Raw genomic sequence first — 18,926 nt, 5'->3', positions numbered from 1 at the left:
GGATTGCTCGGCATCAACTCCCTCCCTTTTCCCCCCTGGAGATGTGTAGCCTTGGTTCTAAAAGTATGTATCTAGACTACCGACTGTGGTGCAGTTCAAACCAGTCACTCAGCTCCTGCTTCACTTCGTAAACAAATGGCCGCTCAGAACACGTTCATCCATTGCACTCGCAAGGTCAGCGGCGGAGCGTAACGAATATCAAGCACTACAACACCTTCTCATGGCCAGTGGGGAAAACAGTGCACTATAGTGTGGCTTGCCCTCAACTATGGCCAAGCAACCATTAGGCATAAACACACTGCTGAAGGCTAAATGAAAAGCTTCTGTGGTATTTGTTGAGCACTTTACATACAGTTTCCTATTTAAAAGATTTGGACAATTGTGATGTAAGTTAGGACCATTTGTTTCCCGTGCTGTAAAACCATCCTTTTGTCAACGCTCTGAGTAAAAGTGGCAGTAAATTTTTTTAAAGAGCAAAATTGTATTTAAAGGAAGTTGCATTGCTGACTACCAGAACAAAAGCTAAATGTTGATCCTCAAGATAATGAGTCATTTAAAAGAAAAAAAGTTCCTCATAGCTGCAAGCTCAAATTTAAGAGAAAAATAGTCCAATAAGTACTGACATTTTACAGTTAACTGTTAATTCTGATGTATTAGTGTGTACTCAGCACTGTACTGTTTTAACTGATTATTATTATTATTATTTTACACTGGTGGTAGTTTATTTCAACAGATCCAAACTGAGGATTAAAGACAAATCGTGGGGTCATAATATGATTAATGGGACACGGATGAAGAGAAAAAGTTCTGCTGCACAAATTTGAATTAACATAGCCTTTTCTTTAATAGTGACATATTAGGTTATTTTATCTTTTTGTGCCTTGGACGGTTATTTTAATGAAGCCATTTGAGAAAATTAAGTAGAAATGTCTCTTTGGTTGTTAATAATCACAGACATTTCAAAGTGATTAGGACACTGCTAAGACAGGAGACTATAGGTTTACCTTAAAAAAAGGCATTATATTACATTTATCTACCAAAGGATGGTTTAAAATCTTGGTCTGTACATTAACTTCAAACTATAGCTGTCAGATACATTCAAGGAGGGTAAAGCTCCAAGTATATTAGCCAACTTAAGTATACCAAGTTATATTACTCCACTGGTTGTTTCCCTAATGTTTGCCACATCAGCTGTACACAGCAGCTCTTTGACATTTATCATAAGATCACTTTAATGTTGATGATGTTAATTCCTGAGAGTCACATAAACTACTCTCATTAACTTCGATCGTTTTGGCTCACTGAGATATTAACGAGAAACAAGCTGTCCAGTGTAATAAATTAAAGAGCCATGACACGAGTGATGCAGGTATGGAAGTGAGTGATGGGCACATGAGAGATGTGTTAATGCACAGACTGCGATGATATGGTTGTAAAGAGACGGATGGGAGCCAAGCTTTGTCTCTGGTTTGTGAGCCCCGTTTAGAATGAGCAATATGCCATGAGTGTGATTGATTAAATCACTGTCAGACATCTCTGAAGTCAGCACTAACACCATAGGGAATGATATACTCCCAGCAAGCTTATAACTTGCATTTCTAATATACCGGGGACTTAACATGAGCCTCTTAAAATTAGCTTCCAATTAAAGGGTTGCAAAACCCTCTATTATACTGTACATTTGTCCTTGTAATCTGTCAGGAAACAAACAAAAGAATGGGTGGCTCAAAGCTTGAAGCCCAGGAGAGGGGATCGAGAAAGGTCCAAGATATTGTGGTCAGCATATTCAAATCATTTTCTTAACATCCTCCCTCTCTATTGTTCAGAGTGTAAACTGCCAGTCATCCTGACAGAAAAGACATGAACCTCAGGTTAATCTAGAATATTCCACATTGCACTCAATCACAGCTAATCGAGGTGAGTCCTGCAGGCAACGAGCTGGACTAAGCGCCCCTGTGGTTCCTGCTCGCTGTTTAGTCTATTAGTGGATTTCACAACCCATTTAAGGAGGTTTCCAGGTGAACACAAAGGCTGGAAAAGCCAGATGTAATGTGCAACGGCAAATTACACAGAAAATTGCACTCCTCAGTGGCTCTACCGGTTTCCCACTAATCCTGAACAATGGAGATAGTTTTGATGTTCACAAAAGCGACATTCTTTCTCAAAGCATACTTTCATGCTTGTTTGCAACCCCATGCAGAGCTGTGCAGGCTCGGGAAAATGCCACATGATGCTCGGGGGCAAAAGACTACGAGGAAGCAGACCAACCAAGAGGCCATCGGGATTTAACTGGTCTTAAGTTAAGCATAGCTCAAGAAGCTAATGTTTTTATGTACAAAGATGCTTATATAAGTAAAAGGTCACACTTGCTATCTTGCTAGATCAGATCCTTCAAATGTCTCAATCCAACACTTGCAGCTTCACACTGCAATAGTGCAGTCTAGATAAGAAAACAGTTACCATCTGTTTTGTAACAGAGCCCTAGTTTGAAATCAGGTGTCAAATTGATTTAACACTTGTGAATGAGGCATAATCGCTGTGACGAGTAAATCAGAATCTGTTCATCATCCCCTGCTACCCTGTTTCTTTGTGTGCGTCGTATTATGTATCTCCAAATTGTCTCTAATTTGTCACAGAATCAAAGTGAGGTTAAATCAAACTAAGTGGACTGCTGAGGCAATCGAGTGTGTTGGTTCTACCTACGGCTGGAGCGACTGGAAGATTTTCACTCTGTGGTGTTACAAGCCGGTGAAAATAATCACGACGACTGTCCGTGGCTGCGTATGAAAACCACGAGTGCAGTGGTGAGAGCTGTTTGTTTCACAGGACACAGCCAGCGTACTCGTTTGTTAGTCTTAAACTGTCTCACCAAAATAATACGAATGGTCCATTTCCTGAACAGAATGCTAAACTAATTATTTGGGGAGATAGGGAGATAGAAGCAAAGAGCGCTGCATCCTTATAAGTGAGTGGATATATTTTGGCTTGGAGTGTGTTAAGGTGCCTGGCAAGGAAAAAGTTTATTTTTAGCAGCATGTTTATGTAAGTGACTAGCATGTTGTGGAATAATGAGGAGGCTCTCTGGGCCCTCGGTGGAGCTACAGAGACGGGACTCTCAGAGCAGCAGAGGGTGATTGAAGGGAGCTAATGAGCAGGAGGGGAAAAAAAGAACACATGAGCAGAACGGGCTGGGATAATAAAAGCATGGAAAACACAAAGGAAATACAACAATTACCAACTGTAGGGCTCTGTAAGGCAAAGAGACAAACAAATAGAGATGAAAATGGTGGAGGAGAATGTCATAGCGTCAGGGAAGATAATGATTATGGTCAGGAAAAGAAGACCACTGGCATGAGAAGACCTCGCGTTCTGTGATTTGAGGACATTTTTGAGGAGTTTGTCGTTACTCAAAAGCTTAACTGACTATCTCTTTACTCATCTCAGCACAAAAGGCAATGTTTACTTTTCGTAGTGAGCTCCCATTTTTATTTCTGCAAGAGAGTGTTGAGCTCTGCTTCTATTTCAGATAAAGGGCTGTGGCACAATGCACTTAAGTGCAGTGACTCAACCAGAAACACTAGAAAACAAAGCTACTGTCCTCCACCTAGATTCTGAAATCATCTCTTGTTTTTCTTTGATATCACATCCTCCTCGTCCTTTCATTTGCACTCCATTCTCTCACATACAACTAGCACTCTCATACATTATCTGGTACCTCTTCTCAGGAGGGGGCTCCTGATTGGCTGGTGGTGGTGCCTGCGCTGTTTCCTGCAGGTCAGGGATATTGGCAAAGTCATCTTGCTCGGCCACACCTATGGCCAAAGCCAGGACCACCATCTTCCCCTCACTGGCTCGCCATGAGAAAAAATACAATAGGAGATAGAAAGAGAGTCGAGAGAAGAGAACAGATGCAGAAGGATTTGGAGGTCGCACATAAAAAGGTGTGGTTCAGGGGGAGATAAGAAAGGAGAGGTAATTTCAGGTCGTACGAGGATAGGAGAGCAGAGAGGTGGCGGGACAATAAGACCAGAGAAAGCAGTAACAGAGGAAAAACAGTCATAAATCTGCAACAGCAAATAACATCCCAGCAGTAAGCACTTTGTCCAGGGAAGGATATTAATAAGATACCTTAACCTCAAAGGCCAAATTAATAAGAATGTAATGAATTTAATGAAGTGGTGCTGAAAACAGCTGCAGGCTGTGTTCACATCATAATGCATAATGACAACAAATAATAAGAAACTGCTGATGATTCCTTAATGGATGTGACATTCAGCAGCTTGAGCTTCCTCATTTATATATAAGAAATAAACGGGCGTGTAGGCGCACACACTCGCCAACCATGCCACCAACAAACACACACACACACCCACACACACACACAGAGTATTCTACATTCTGTTTCCAGTTTTTTAACCTGCATCCTGCTCTCCCTCCTGACTCACCTTTCCCATCGAACATCTCTTCAAGAGTTAAGATTTAATTAAGCCTCATTAAGAAGATCTGGACTAATTGTTTCTATTTGAGTGACACAGTGTCTTGAGGTGCTCGGTGTGTGTCACCGTTTCTGGGTCACCGCTCTTGCACTCTCCATGTTGCACTCTTCTCGTTTCATCTTCTCAATTCTGCCCTCCAATTCCCCCCCCTCCCCACATCCTTATCCCCTACTCTTAATTCCCTGCCTCCTCATCACTGCCTCCTTCCCTCCTTCTGTCACCAGTATCCACGCTTCCATAGCTTAAGCCTCTGACTGCGTTACAATGCCTAGGAGAATACCTCCGCTAAGAAAAGATGATGCTGCCAAGCTGTGAAAAGATATCACCCTATACTTCACAATTTCATCTCTTTCACAGTCTGCTGTCAGCTGTCAAAAGCTTTTCTGGCAGCACCATGAAGTCTTGTTTAATAATCTCCTTCTTATACGTCAATACATAACTCAAGAGATTTTATGTCTGACCTACAACAGTAACCCCTTAAGACTGATTCCATCAACCCATCATTCAAATTAATTGTATCCATTTTATTATTCTAAACAATTTATTATCCAATTCTTTAGCCAACTATAACTGTTTATCAAAACTGTGCAGCTCATTTCTCTGTTATCCATCTTTTGGCAGTTAAAATAACTTGTATTCTGCTTCTTACAATAAACTACCATAAAAAATATTCGTATGGCTTTTAGGCTGTTGTCTTTTGTGTTGTTCTTTTGTGATGCCAGTATTTGGAGGGGTTTATTAGTGCTAGTGAATGGCGGTGTGCTACGTTATGCCTTAACCACGTCCAGGCACAGTAGGGGGGCCCCAGTCTCTGGCACCCTTATTTTGGGGGTTGCGAGCTGAACAGTTTTGGAACCCCGGCTTTATTGAACTCTTTTGAACAAACTAATTCATCATCTTTCTCACTCGCTAAAAGTTCACCTTTATGTCTTAATCAAATTAGTTTTATCAATTGAGCTGCTTTATATTTATTTTTTTATACTACCTGGTAACTGCAGTTGGGAACCACTGGTCTATATGATAAAGGCCTAATGGTATGGGTCATGTACTGATACTTGTAAGTATCACAGTTATTGCATCCCTGTCCTTCAATCCCCTTTTAAGTATAAGCATTTACACTTAAGTATATTGGTAAAACACTCCAATCAATGAACAGGAAGTAAAGGCAGGTGAGGGGACAGACACTGACATCAGGATAAATAATTGGGTTTAAGCCAAAAAGCATGAAGCCCAATCTACCCAAGAGTACCATTTGGTGAAAGAGCTCCAAAGGCTAGATATCTGTTTCAATCACATCAACACTTTCTCTGAGCAATGACTCATCTAGATAGGGAAACTAGCCAAGACTCAAATTAACCGGCTTGAACAATGGGTCATGTCCATTACCGGACTACTCTGTTATCCATCATAAGTGTTACTGTTGAAGAGAGGGAAATACAACAATGACCTTAATCTCACATTTACGATGATGTGCTATACTTGACTCTATGGGTGATATTCTCAGTGACCTTGATGATGGCATGTGTTGCTTGGCTACTGCTCAGTTAGCCTGTGGCATTAGTTCAGCTGTGTCACACTCAAATGACCAGTAAAGCTTTAACGCACACACAAAAGAAAACTGGATTCTTGAGAAGCTACTGTTAAACAGGCTCAGTGCAAAGGGACATTAAACACATGTTGCCCTCCATCACCACTCTCTCTCCTCCATCTGCCCCCACTCCACTCCACTCCTGCCCTTAAGTAACAATATCTCGTAATGTAAGTAATGGTGCTGCTGACATAAAACATCAATACTTTCGGGTTAGCACAGATCTACACACGGCTACCTAACCCTTGTTCTTTAACTGATCCATTCGGACCAAGTGATGTACGGATGGTGACACACGTCAGCTAGCTAGCAGCACATCCAGCAGGCACAGATTTACAATCAGCATATAAGCTGACACCGGAAGAGCAGTTACAGTTTTTTGTTGCACACTGTGAAATACAGATAAGGCTTAATGTTGTCTCCTGAGCTGGATAGTAAACATTTCTGTGTTGGCCAAAGCATGGCTCCAAAATAACATCAACTAATTGAGTGGGATGGTGTGAATAGAAAAGATATTGTGACTTTTTATGACACAGTCTCATGAATATTATAAACTAGCACTGCGAGCTCTATCCTGTAAGGACAATTGCAGCAGACAGACTGAATGCCATCCAAACAGATGTTACTGCTTAGCAGAGCAAACAGTGTAAACATTGAACAATTCATCACAGAATGGGGTACAAAGTAGCTCACAATATGCTGTAAGTTCCTTGCCATTTTTCATGCACGTGATGTCATTTATTCTAAATGAGGAAAAATGATTTTTTTTCTCAATAAGAAGCTTTGTGATTTGATTAGATTATCACTGATTTAGCACAAATGTCTATCCTTAAACACTGAGCTCAGCTGATTTTCATACGGACAATTGAACACATAACGTCATGCGTCTCTAAGAATAATATGTAACAAACATAATGAATAGTTACAAAATCACCAAGATGTGATGTACGATGCTTTCACAATATGAGATGTTGATCCATCTCCTGCAATCCCACAGGACTCAGAGCTAAAAGTCAACATCTTGTTTACATTAATAACTCCATGCTTAATAACATATATAATCCATTTTTCAAATAAGATGACCTCTAGCCTCCTCATCTGCATTCATCTGCATCATCCTGCATTTACATGCTAAGCTATTACATGGACTAATCAGGCTTGTTAACCACAATTTCAACCAGCACATACTCGAAATACACGATTTTATATAGCCTTCCTTAAAGATAAAAGAAGACCTCTACATATTGCACATTTGTACAACTATGCACACAAACACAAAGTAAATATTTACATTTACAGGCTAAAGTAATATCCTTCCCTGGATGTCAAATGCTAAGTGAACAAAAAACAATAGGCAGAGAACAGAGTTTCACAAAGATAAAGGTAAAAGCAGATTCGTTTTTACTTACTCGTAGATACATTATAAATAAACCATTCTCTAAGAAATTAAGGGTTATGCATTAAAGCTAAATCACGTTCTATAATTTGACTCTAGCATAGCATGACATAGACTAACATCAGATGTAGAGACAGAAGCATTAGCATGGGACACTACAAAGGACATTACAGAGAGATATGAATGAGGAGTTAGGAGAGACTCACAGGAAGGATTTGACGTCCAGGCCTCGATTCTTCACCTGGTCCATCATGTAATCCCAGCTTCCAGGATTGGCATTTGGGTTCCCTCCTGCTCCACCTCCCCTATTTCGAGAGGCCCCTGCTCCGGCTGGGCCGCCCCGTGCCCCCCGGGGACCACCTCTTGTACCCGCACACCCACCCTCACCACCGCCCTCTCCTGTCCCAGCACCCCCACCACCACCCCCAGGCTGTCCGGGTGCAGTGTGTAATTGTCCCAAGCTTTGGGATGTGGTGGGCGGATGGCCGAGGACTGGGCCCGGGGGGTGGATGAGAGGCTGCTGAAGGCTCTGCTGGCGCAGCAGCGTCCGAGGCCGGGTGGGGATGTGATCCAAAGTGGATGCATAAGACAAGACTGTGTCCCCAAAGCTGGGAGGGCAGAGGAGCAGGGAGGAGAGAGAGCGTAGGGAAGGCCACGGCCGGCACAGGACAGGATGTTGAGGAGGGAGGAAGGAGTCGGAGGATGCATGGGAGGACGGGGGAGAAGAAGGAGAAGGGGGAGAGCCGTGGCAGGAGGAGGTGAGTTTTTCAGAGGTGATGAGGTCAGACAGGAGACATGGTGGCACAGGGCAGTAGGGGGACACAACAAAGGAAGTCAGGTTGACATCAGGAAAGATACAGGAGAGTTCACCCAAACAGGGAGTTAATGACCGGGAGGGGGAGGGGGAGGAGGAAGGAGGAAGATTGGTGTTTGAGGAGAGGGAGGCAGGGGTTGGAGAGTTTAGAGGTGGAGACAGGAGGAGGAGGAGAGAGAAGGAGAGCACTGTGAGGCAGCAGCAGTAACAGCAGTAGCAGAAATAGCAGTAGAAGGTGCAGCCTGAGTGATCGTTGTGTGCTGTGTGCTGCTGATAGGCCTGAGTCCAGCACAAGTGTGCCGACTGTGAGCTCCGCCTGCGTGTCTGCGTCAGGTTTGCATGCACCTTACGTGCCTGAGTGTGCGGTTTGCGTGTGGAAGGGTGCCGCGCAGGCAGAATTCGGATGTGAAAGGTCCGCAAGGGCAAGGTGCCATTCTGTGCCGCTTGACCCCGTCGTGGTGCGCGCGCGGCGGTTTTGCTGCTCCCTGGCCTTCTCGACGAGGCTTTTTTGGTGTGATGAGAGATCCCCATTTCCCCTTCTCGGCATTCTACTTTTACATGCCTGATAGCTTGTCTTCCTGTCTCTCTTAGTCTTTTTCGTCTTTAAATACATGCTGCACCTCTAGAGACATCCCGACAGCCAACCAAGTCCGACAGAACAACTCCCTCCCTCTGTCACTCAGTTTTTACTCCTCCCCTTGATAAATTATTTTACATGGGCCCGCCACAGTAGTCAGTAGTCATAACAACAGAGGGTGTGTAGCATGTTTTTGACACTTTATGTACACATACATCTTGCCTTTGTTGTGATGGATCTACTGTAACCTTTTAAATATAATTTTTTTCTACTCACTAAATATATCCTCCTCTCTCTGAGATCACTGTGTAACCCAGACTACCAGAATTGGGTCATGAGAGCGCTATTCACATCAGTTATGTGCCTTTTTACTCCGCCTGGCATACTTTACCCAACACAATTTTGCATAAGGCTTTAAGTGTGCAGTCCATGATATCTAACAGTCACAAATAATTTAAAAAAAAGGATAAAAAAGGTAAATGGAAGGTTTTGCAGAAGTGGAACAAGTTTGTGGGTACAAAAGAAGAAGAGAAGGAGAGGAGTGGCTTCACATGGTAACACAAAGATGGAAGGAGTGAGGGAGGGATAACAGCAGAGGGTGACAGAAAATGGGGTGCGAGACACAACACTAGAGACACAGACACTTATAGCAGCCTGAAAATAGAATCCAATTATAGACAGGGGGCAAAAAGAAAGATGAGGGAAGAAGGAGGAGGAATGAGGAGCGAGGAAGTGATGAGCGTAAATGTGTTGTGGAGGAAGAAATCATAGACACGAGGTGCTGAAGAGAGGTGTAAAAAAAATCATCAAGAACTAAGAGTTAACTGCCTCATTTACGAGACGCTGAGTATGGACCCTAAATCATGTCAAACATCATGGCTGCGGGTTTGCAACATGCAGTTTACGTTTCAGGCGGAGTTTTAATTAAAAGGGCTCGTTGGCATGGTGTGAGGCACTATTTCAGGCAGTGTGTGAAAACGAGACCATTTTTGTGTTGCATTTTTTCGAAAGTACACTCGCAGGCAGTGCAGTTCCTCGCATAAATAAATCATACTCTCCTGCAGAGTTATACAGGAGCAGCTGGGGGTTGAGTCGGTGTGATACGGTGCAAGTGAACTATTGTTATCTTCTCAGGATGACGCAAGATCACATCTCCCCGTTGCTCACGCCTTGATCTGTGCCCACATGCTCACCTTGAAACCTGAGCTGCACCTTCCTTGGCCATAAAAAAAAAAAAAAAATCTTTCATTCATCTAATCATAGCTTCTGGGAGGTAACATCTCAAAGAAATAACATTGTGATTGCATGTTTTATTTTCCTTTTTTTCTGCTGCACTGAAATGACTGAAATGTTTGCTTTTGTTTTTGCCCGGTTTCAGAACTCACTCGCTGGGTCGCAGTCCTCCGGAGTGCATGTGGCCCTGGACGGTCTGCCACTTCCCGGCCTTCACTCCCTCTGTTACCATGCTCTTCACGCTGTCACTGCGATAAGGACCCCCCCCATCATCCCCATGCCCAGTTGCTGCCCCCTTCTGACCCCCTGACACTGCCCCACTGAGAGACAGAGAGAGGGTGCGGAGGTCCCACGCCAGACAGAGAGTACAGAGGAGAGGAGAATAACGACAGGCAGAGGAGAAAAAGACCAAAGAGTGTGAGAAAGACGGGACACAAACACACCCACACACACGCACACACACTCACACCCACAAAGGAAAATACATCAAGCAACCACATGGCTAAGAAGGTAAGCCAGATCAGTAGAGTGTTTTGAGGGGGCAGGACTAGTTTCCAGGCCAAGTGAGAGGCAGGTAGATGAGAAAGGTCTGGATTCCAGTGTGGTGGAGGAGGCATGGAGGTGAGGAGAAGAAGAGGAGGAGGAGGAGGAGGGGAGAGAGAGAGGACTAAAGAGGGAGCCTGTGGAGGGCGGAAAACCAGCAAATGGTCACTCCTTTGGGCCCCGAGGACCAATACTACATCTGCCAGCATTCACTAGCGGCAACAGAGTGTGGACTCTGTTTTTTTTAAGTTCTCATTCTCCCATTCATTTGGGCATTCGAGGCTTGAAATGTGCTGCTATTTAAGACAATCTAATGGTAGCAACTTAGAGCAGGAGGGTAGAACTGTGTGCCTCATGAGCAAATAAGAGACTCATTTGGAAAGCTGTGCAACGTGACATTTGGTTAAATACACGTTCATTCCTGTAAAGCATCGATTCGACTGTATTTTTAGATCTTAATGTGTATCATTATATTTTTGAAAGATCTATTTGTCACTTGATCTCTACTTAGTGTCAATAACAGTAAACAGGACGTGGTAAAAACACCTGCACTCCACAGGAGGAAAAATCTTAACGACAATCTAATCATATCGACCTCCAAATGAGTTCAGGCATAACGAGTGCTGTCACTCAAGTGATATTACATCTCAAACCTGGTTTCACTTCTAAAATGTCATGTCTGCACTGTAAGCAGTTTTGATCAGAAATAAAGCACTGTAGTGCCCTCTGGTGCCATGACTACATTTCATTAATATGCATGTTGCTCTTGCTCCAGGTGACACAAAATAAAAAAATAAAAAAAAGGCACAGAAGAGGTTGTCACCCGGTGTGTACGTGTGAAACAGGAGGAGGAGGAGGAGGAGGAGGGTGCTTTTAGTTTGTATCATGTCCCTTTGAAGGTCACCTCTCACATTTAGTTCTGACCAATTGACCTGACAGAGCACGTGGATAAGTAATCAATCACTGCAACAGCCAGAATCACACAGCTGGAGCAACGGTCAACACGGGAGACATGGGCCTCATATATTGAGTCAGATACAAGAAGGACATCCTTAATCTTTATGAAAAGTAGGATCACATAAATAACTGGGCCCATAAATCACCATGAGTATTTACAGGAAAATCCCTTTAAGATATCAATCATTTTTCTCACTGAACTTCAGAAGGTAGAATTGATTTACAAAGAAATACATCTATATATTCCTTTGACTTCTTTTTATCTCAAAGCCATGAGATTGATTAAATAGAGTGAAATATATAGAAGTTATTAACTACCAAGCCTGATACCTACATTTAAAAATGTTGCCATGTCAATCCAGTGAAACAGTTTTTTTCCAATGTGGATCAATATTAAAGTTCAACCATGAAAATGAAACCTCCAAGAATCTTGGTTGGTTGGTTGCTGTACCCAACGCAAGTCCTCAAAGATGGACATTGAGCTCGCAGCTAAGGTAACATGTTTGATGGATTAGGGCGAAAGTCATTCCAGAGAGTGAAGGCTGCTGACCTCGGGAGAAGCTCAAACAGAAAATCATTTCCAAGCTGCCTTTTGGCTTCAGCCAGGCATTACTGGTGGGCGTCAAAAAGTAGTCCCTATTTTTTCGCTAAAGGTAAAATGTATGTTTAAACCGTTTTCCTTTTTAATTAAAAGTTTTTCATAACCCACGCACCACTGATGTAAAAGATATTTTTTCATCACTGCAGGTGATATAACATCAATTGTAGAGCACTGGGCTTGAGAAAAACTTGTGAAGGCTGGACTTGATGAAAACAGCTTTACAGACAATAAACTACAACCTTGAGGTGTTTTTTTTTACCTTTTTTTTATAAAATAAACTTCTCAAAACACAAACACTAGGATTTGAACTTGGCTCTTTTGAGATCAACAGCCGTCACCCTCAGGTAAGAGTTTTTAGACAGCAATCCATTTATCCACTGCACTCTTAAGCACACTACTGCCTCCTCTCTCCAGGCAATTCAACACACAGTCCTCAACAGCTAGGCCTATTAAAGATGACCAGTTATTAGAGAGTTTATCAGACATACGCCTGGCAGCAGGGTGTCTAAGCTTAGAGTCTTCTAGGTGCCCAGAGGGAGATAGGTATGACCTTGCGAAGGGCTTTATTGGATTCAAGTGCTTAGTGAGTGAAAAATATCACTTTCATTGCATCCGGTAAAAACACTGTTACCTTATCTCCCAATATGATAGACAGCAGCCACAGTTCAAGTGCTCCAGTGTTACTGCAGCACACATTAGATAATAGGTTGATGAGGGTCAGAGAGAAGCCACAGATGGATGTAAACCACAGGTGAACACTGGCACCACACTGCAACCTGGTTAACGGTCAACCCTCCACAACAACAACAACAAACACATTTTAGTTGACATCAGCGAGACAGGGAGAGACACAGAATATAGAGAAGGTGGGTTAAAGTACACATGTCTTAAAAGGAGAGAAAAGCTACGAGGGTTGTCCGTCTCCATGGTTACACCCCATGGGAAAGAGGTGAGAGATTAGAGGTCAGGAGTTAGTGGGAGCAGCAGGGCTGTAGCGAGTGGGGGGGCGTACGAGGGCAGCCTCTGTGTTCATTAAAAGGTGAGGGGATGTGTGGAGCTGCAGCAGGAATTAGCCTGGGGCTTCTATCAGGCTCGCCTGCATGCTGTTGCCGTAATGGTCGGATGGCTGTCGCGGGGATGCTGTAATGTGCGTGTGTGACATTTTCCTACATTCACAGATTATGACTAATCATTAGTAACCATTTATGCCCTCCAGTGTGTTAACATTGGGTGGGTTTTTATTGATGCCGTTATACCATTGTTGATGGAACTCACATTAAAAAACAGTAGCATGTCTAGAAATGTGAAGTTTATGTAAATTGAAACACTATGACATTTATGGAACGGGCTTTTTTGTATTGTTTTTGGCTATATCCTCGGTTACTCAGGAATAACGTTTTATCCTCAGGAAAGAAAGATAATGGAGATTATAAAGCGAGCTGGATTTAATAAGTGGCATTATAAAATTGACGTTGAATGGTTCAATTTGATGAGGGGCAAGTCTTGGTGACTGCACAGCTAAAAAAATAAATTAAAAAAAGGCGGGGAAGGTGTGAGAAAGGGAGAGGTGAGGAATGCAAGTGAAAGTAAGGGGGGGGTTAGGGGTTTAGTAGTAAGGTGGCACAGCCCCTGCCTCGTTACAGCCCTGCTCCGGTGGAAGGCTCTTACCAACCTTGGACCAAGACTCACTTGAGTGTGAGGCGAGGATCTCCATATGGGGCATAGGGAGAAATGTTTAGTACGAACTCCTTGGGTGGATAGGAGCTCCACCTCTGCTGCACTGTGCTGCTGTCATTGTTATTCCAAAAGTCTCTGTCTAGATCACTGCGGCCAAAGAGAGAGACAGGTCAGAGCAACACAACCATGGACAGCCTTGGCACCAACCAACCATTTGCATCAGGCACCTGCTGCTTTTGGAGATGATGGAAGGGCTTGTGTTGAGGAAGAGGGTCGCCCATACAGCTGCAGAATAATTCCTAATTTCTGACCAGAGGTTGAAAAAAAACATCAACATAGTGGTCCGATTAAAAAAATTTAAAAAAAAAGGGGGGGGCAGCCTGGAGGAGAAAAGCATTCACAAAATCATTTCATAAAGCAACGTGCTGCAGCAAAGACACAGAGGAGTCAAAAAGAGATAGGCAGCAAGAAAAGAGGAAGTCATAATCTGATGAATACACACAGCATGTGATTACGTTCTGATCATCTTGCACAGCACCAACGACGACACACATTTTAGTAAACATTCAGAAGTCTGGCCCCAATCCTCAACGTGAGCATGAACACGTGAGACACAAGGCAGAGAGATAAATCGCACACAGTCAAAGGAGAGGAAGAAAAGGTGAGTAGAATCACTGATGTCATACAAGTCACACAGTAGCAGTCAGAGCTGTAGCTTATACGGACAGAGCAGAGGAAAGAAAGGCAATGCACGAAGAGAAAAGAGTTTGAAGCTGGAATGACCAACACAGCACACCAATCAGCTGGAGCCAGTGAGAAAGAAAATGCAAAAATTAAGAGGCCAAGGACCTCGAGTCAGAAAAAAAACATTCACATATTCCATCTTTAGTGCTTCAAACTGTCGTTACAAGAGATTAAAAGTCAACACAGACATTCAAATACGACTGAGACAACAGCAGGCTATAGAAGACAAGCAGTGAGGAGCAGGTTAACGGAGGCATTTTGTGGAATAGTCTTGTACTTAGCATTACAAAGCTGACATTTTCTGGTACTGACCTACAGCCCTGTTTCATCACAAAGAGAGAATACCTTAATCTAAGTCAGAGCCCTGTAAGAGATGTTAGATCAAAATACTGCCAAATATTTAAACTCCGACATTGCAAAGAGCTCAAGCCCCACTTGCCCCCTTCCGAAGCATTTTAATCAAGCCGAGGCGTGGCTTCAGGCGTGCACTTAAGGAGACTTATCTTCCAACCCATAAGATAAGTGCAGGAGCAGACTGGTCCAGCCAAAAAGCTTCACAGGTAAGATAATGTAGATGTAGTCTATGCTGATTAAATCACTAACCTTTAACTTAATGTCTGCTCTAACATGCTCTTGTGGCGATCGGGCCATTCAAGATAAAAAATGGCAGGCTTCAATTGCTCACTAGTTTGAGGAGTGTATATCGAGGGACTCAAAGCTGAACCAAATGTAGTTAATTATCACCAGATTATTCTTCCACAAACCAGTTACTAGGCACTTACTTGATGGCTTTCTTCTCCCCTCGCCCACGTGCCGAGTCTGGAGTGTCTGCCGTTTCCACTCCTGGCTTATTCCTCTTCCCCTTGAGCCAAGCAGAGGGAGGGGAGGACAGAGAAAGCACAGACACAAAAGGTTAGCTCGGATTTGTCCTTTGAAGCTGTGTTTTTGCTTTACTAATTTCAAGTGTAAATGCCTCTCTTATTATCTCAGGAACACTATGCCACCAGTCCTTTACCTGATGGTCTCCTGATTACACTCATCAAAGTCAAATCAAATCTGCTGTGGAGAGCCGTTTCTGACTATGATTATCATTCGCACTACTCTGATATTTACATGGCAATTGCTTCTTTAATAATCCGCTGGGTACTGCAGAGAAGCCTTCTTGAAAGTCCTGCACTAGCCTGATTTTTAAACAGCTAGAGCATGACCTGCTGTAACCATGGAAATAATGGCAATTGAAAGGCTCCAGAAAGTGAGGTCTGCTGGGTGCGCTATACTGGAAAAGCTCATTACAGTTAAAGGTGTTTCACACATGTCACAATGCAGGTAATCTTTATTGACACTGTGCTTAAGGGGAAAGGGAAGTGATAAGTCTAAAGTTGTCCCACCCCCTCCAAAATACAACACAAGCTTCCCAGAAAGTGATCCGCTGATACACATCGAGTCTCCATCCCAGGAAATAAGGGGGGAGTAAAACATACCAAACTGCTGCTGTGGGTTGACTCAGACAACTGGATCTTAAGTTGGCAAGGGAGCAATTTCCTGTGGTACGCTTACTCCATGGGTGCAACACTCTATTTACAGATTCTACATTAAAATGTAGATTTTGTACACAGTACAGCATGGGTGTTCTGGTTTCCGTTTATAGTATATTTGTAGTCCAAGCTGTATTAACCAATTACATATCAGCAGGCTTAGGTGTATTAAGGTAAAAACAGTCTGTGTGAACAGTATAAAAAAAAACCAGACGGAACGTTATCCGCGCTAATATCATACCATCTCCTATCAGCAGTATTCTGGTGATGATTTATTTCTCTCTTTAAACAGATAAAGCTAACAGTCCAGGATAAATCAAACATTTAAACCTGAGACACAAATCTGCTTCATGCTTTGTGGCGAAAGCCAATTTAATTCCCTGATTCCTTGTAACAAATCAGAAATGAACAATGCAAGCGCCATTCAAGAAACATTTTAAATGTTTTCTTCTCCTCTTGAGGGCAGACATGACAATGCTTGACTTTTTTCATTTTAACAAATCTGAATCGTAATGTCTTTCTTTTCCTTTCAATAGCCTGCAAGTATTAAAGGATGATTTTTTTTTTTATCCAATCTTCCTATCCTTTCTCGTTTTGGTCACTTGCTTTTCCTCATGTTGGAAACAGAAGAGACACCAATAGGCAAAACTTGAGATCACTTTGACAGCTGAATGTGCAACGTTGGAATTTAGCAAATAATCAAAAATGGTTGACATACGACAAACTGTTAGTTGATGACAGCTTCTTGAAAACTGATGAAGTGTAATGGCAACACACAACAAATGTTTTAGTTCAACTGTGTTTCTTTATTTTTGAAAGGCCAGTGCTGTATGAATTACTTTGTCTCTTAGGAGATGAACTTTTATAAAGCTTTGGGTCTCAGGTTGAATTTGAGTCTCAGATTTATGCAGCATGGAACAGGTCCAGTAGAGGTTACGGTGCAGGTTTTTATCTCAGTGTTTGGCCCTCCCAGAGAATGACACATGATCAACTAGCACCACAAACAAAAGAAGAAAGGTTCCCATTAGGAGCCCTGCAAATGGTCTCTGATTACCAGTCTTATTCAAAGAGTAAACATATCACACATTTACTACTACTCATGTCCCACATGTCATCATGAACACAAATTCAGCACTGAGCATAAAGAAAACACAGAGAGGAAATCCGCCAGAGGTTACAGGTTAGAGGCGACAGAGTCTGGATTGACACAGATCGATATGAGGCATGCATTACCTATAATTAGCAGAGATGTATGAACATGCAAATTGTGCAACAGCCTATATTCAGAGCTCCAGAACCAACTGATGCAGTGTCTCTAAGTTCCAGATAACACAGCTCTCATTTCAAACGACAGGCCACATCTTGGATATTGTGGCTCTCGATATTGTTGGAGAGTTGACAAAAGCTTTGCTGAGCAGAAGTGATAAAGTGCACAATGGCCCTTCTGAGCAAAAATTATATCAATCACACATGATGGAAACAAAGCTGCTCCTCTGTTGTATAATCAGCACTAACCTGAAACAGGAAGGTCAACAAATGAATAAACAGAGATGTGACAGGAACGAATAGTTAAACAGCTGCAAACAAGAAGAGTGTTTGTGATTTAAACACTGACTCCTAAGCTGTCTCTTTATTAGCAGTCATAGACATGGGAAATGATGGCATATACACATATATAAAACATCCCAACATGGCAGTATATGTTGTCAGCCTTCATTAAAGGCACCTTTCTTAATTTTGTTACAGTCTACTTCAGGCCTTTCATAGCTGTTTTCATTGCTGTATCCAACATCACCTCTCATTATTTTCTGCACCAACAGTCTACCATTGCAGCTACAAAACATCTGCATGCCCAAGAGGTAGAGTCTTCCAAATACAAAAATAATCACCACAAACATGTACAACAACAAAAAAACACTGTTTTCTTGTGTAGTAATTTCTGGAAAGGTTAACCAGTCTGGATGTCTGTCAGGTGAGGACAGGCTATCAAAGGAAACTCATATATCATTCAATGTATTCCTGAAATTTTCAGGACGGTGGGAAGACACAGAGGAGGAGTGAGAGTCCAGTACGGAAAGAGGAGTGAGGGCTTAAAATAGAAATCAAATTTAGAAGGCAAAAAAAAAAAGGGAGGCAGCTAGCAAGAGAGTAAACAAGGACAGCGCAGGACGGCATGAGAGACAAAAGGATACCAGGAAGAGACAGGTGTGAAAGGGGAACGGAGAGAAACAATGAGTGACAGATAGTCCTGAGTGGATTGGATGTGAAAACAAGGAAGGGCTCTCGCACTCAGTGCAGTGGGCTTTGAATCCCACAGTCCTTTTTCACATGCACACAAAGACAAACACAGCCTCAAAAACATCGCCTCTACACTTTTCCTTAAGCTCATTCACAAGACTGGAGAACACACACTCTCCTTTTATTTCCCAGGGAGTTTAGGAGGCTGCAGGGATCCATAGTGATGAATATTGCAAAGCTTAGCAGCTTGAAGAACATAAGACAAGAAACAATAAAGAAATTAGCTCAATACCCCAAATGAGGGGTTAAAGCAAACCAATGGAAAAGTGAGCTATTCCCCCCATCCTCCTCACCCTGTACTCAAAGACCCTTGAAAATACTCATGTCTAATTCAAACCAGCCGTCTTTTTGTTAAAGGACAAAAGGTTTCACACAATTAGTATTGAGAGCTGTCTGGCTCTGAGCCGAGAGTTCAAAATAGCTCCAACTGATATGATGAACCAATTATAAGAGATATTCAAAATGCC

At 42.7% G+C, this 18,926-nt stretch overlaps 1 protein-coding gene across 4 annotated transcripts in view; it reads right to left on the bottom strand.

The window, feature by feature from the left end:
• Nucleotides 1–18,926, bottom strand: part of syt7a (synaptotagmin VIIa) — a 78,844-nt gene that overhangs the window by 16,191 nt on the left and 43,727 nt on the right. Inside the window, exons 1-3 of one of the 4 annotated variants that reach the window (XM_065957155.1) lie at nucleotides 10,257–13,853; nucleotides 7,687–8,088; nucleotides 3,716–3,847 (exon numbers count right to left, since the gene is read on the bottom strand). In XM_065957155.1, the coding sequence (XP_065813227.1) occupies nucleotides 3,716–3,847; nucleotides 7,687–8,088; nucleotides 10,257–10,336 (614 nt within the window). In that variant the 5' untranslated portion in view covers nucleotides 10,337–13,853. Of the gene's footprint in view, nucleotides 1–3,715; nucleotides 3,848–7,686; nucleotides 13,854–15,408; nucleotides 15,489–18,926 lie in introns of those variants that run through there. The other 3 variants (XR_010666698.1, XM_065957154.1, XM_065957156.1) reach the window with 3 other exon arrangements.

Source organism: Labrus bergylta, chromosome 7 (assembly GCF_963930695.1).
Source record: "Labrus bergylta chromosome 7, fLabBer1.1, whole genome shotgun sequence".
NCBI lineage: Eukaryota > Metazoa > Chordata > Actinopteri > Labriformes > Labridae > Labrus > Labrus bergylta.
The sequence above is the reverse complement of the archived record's forward strand: the minus strand, read 5'-3'. Positions and strand labels throughout refer to the sequence as shown.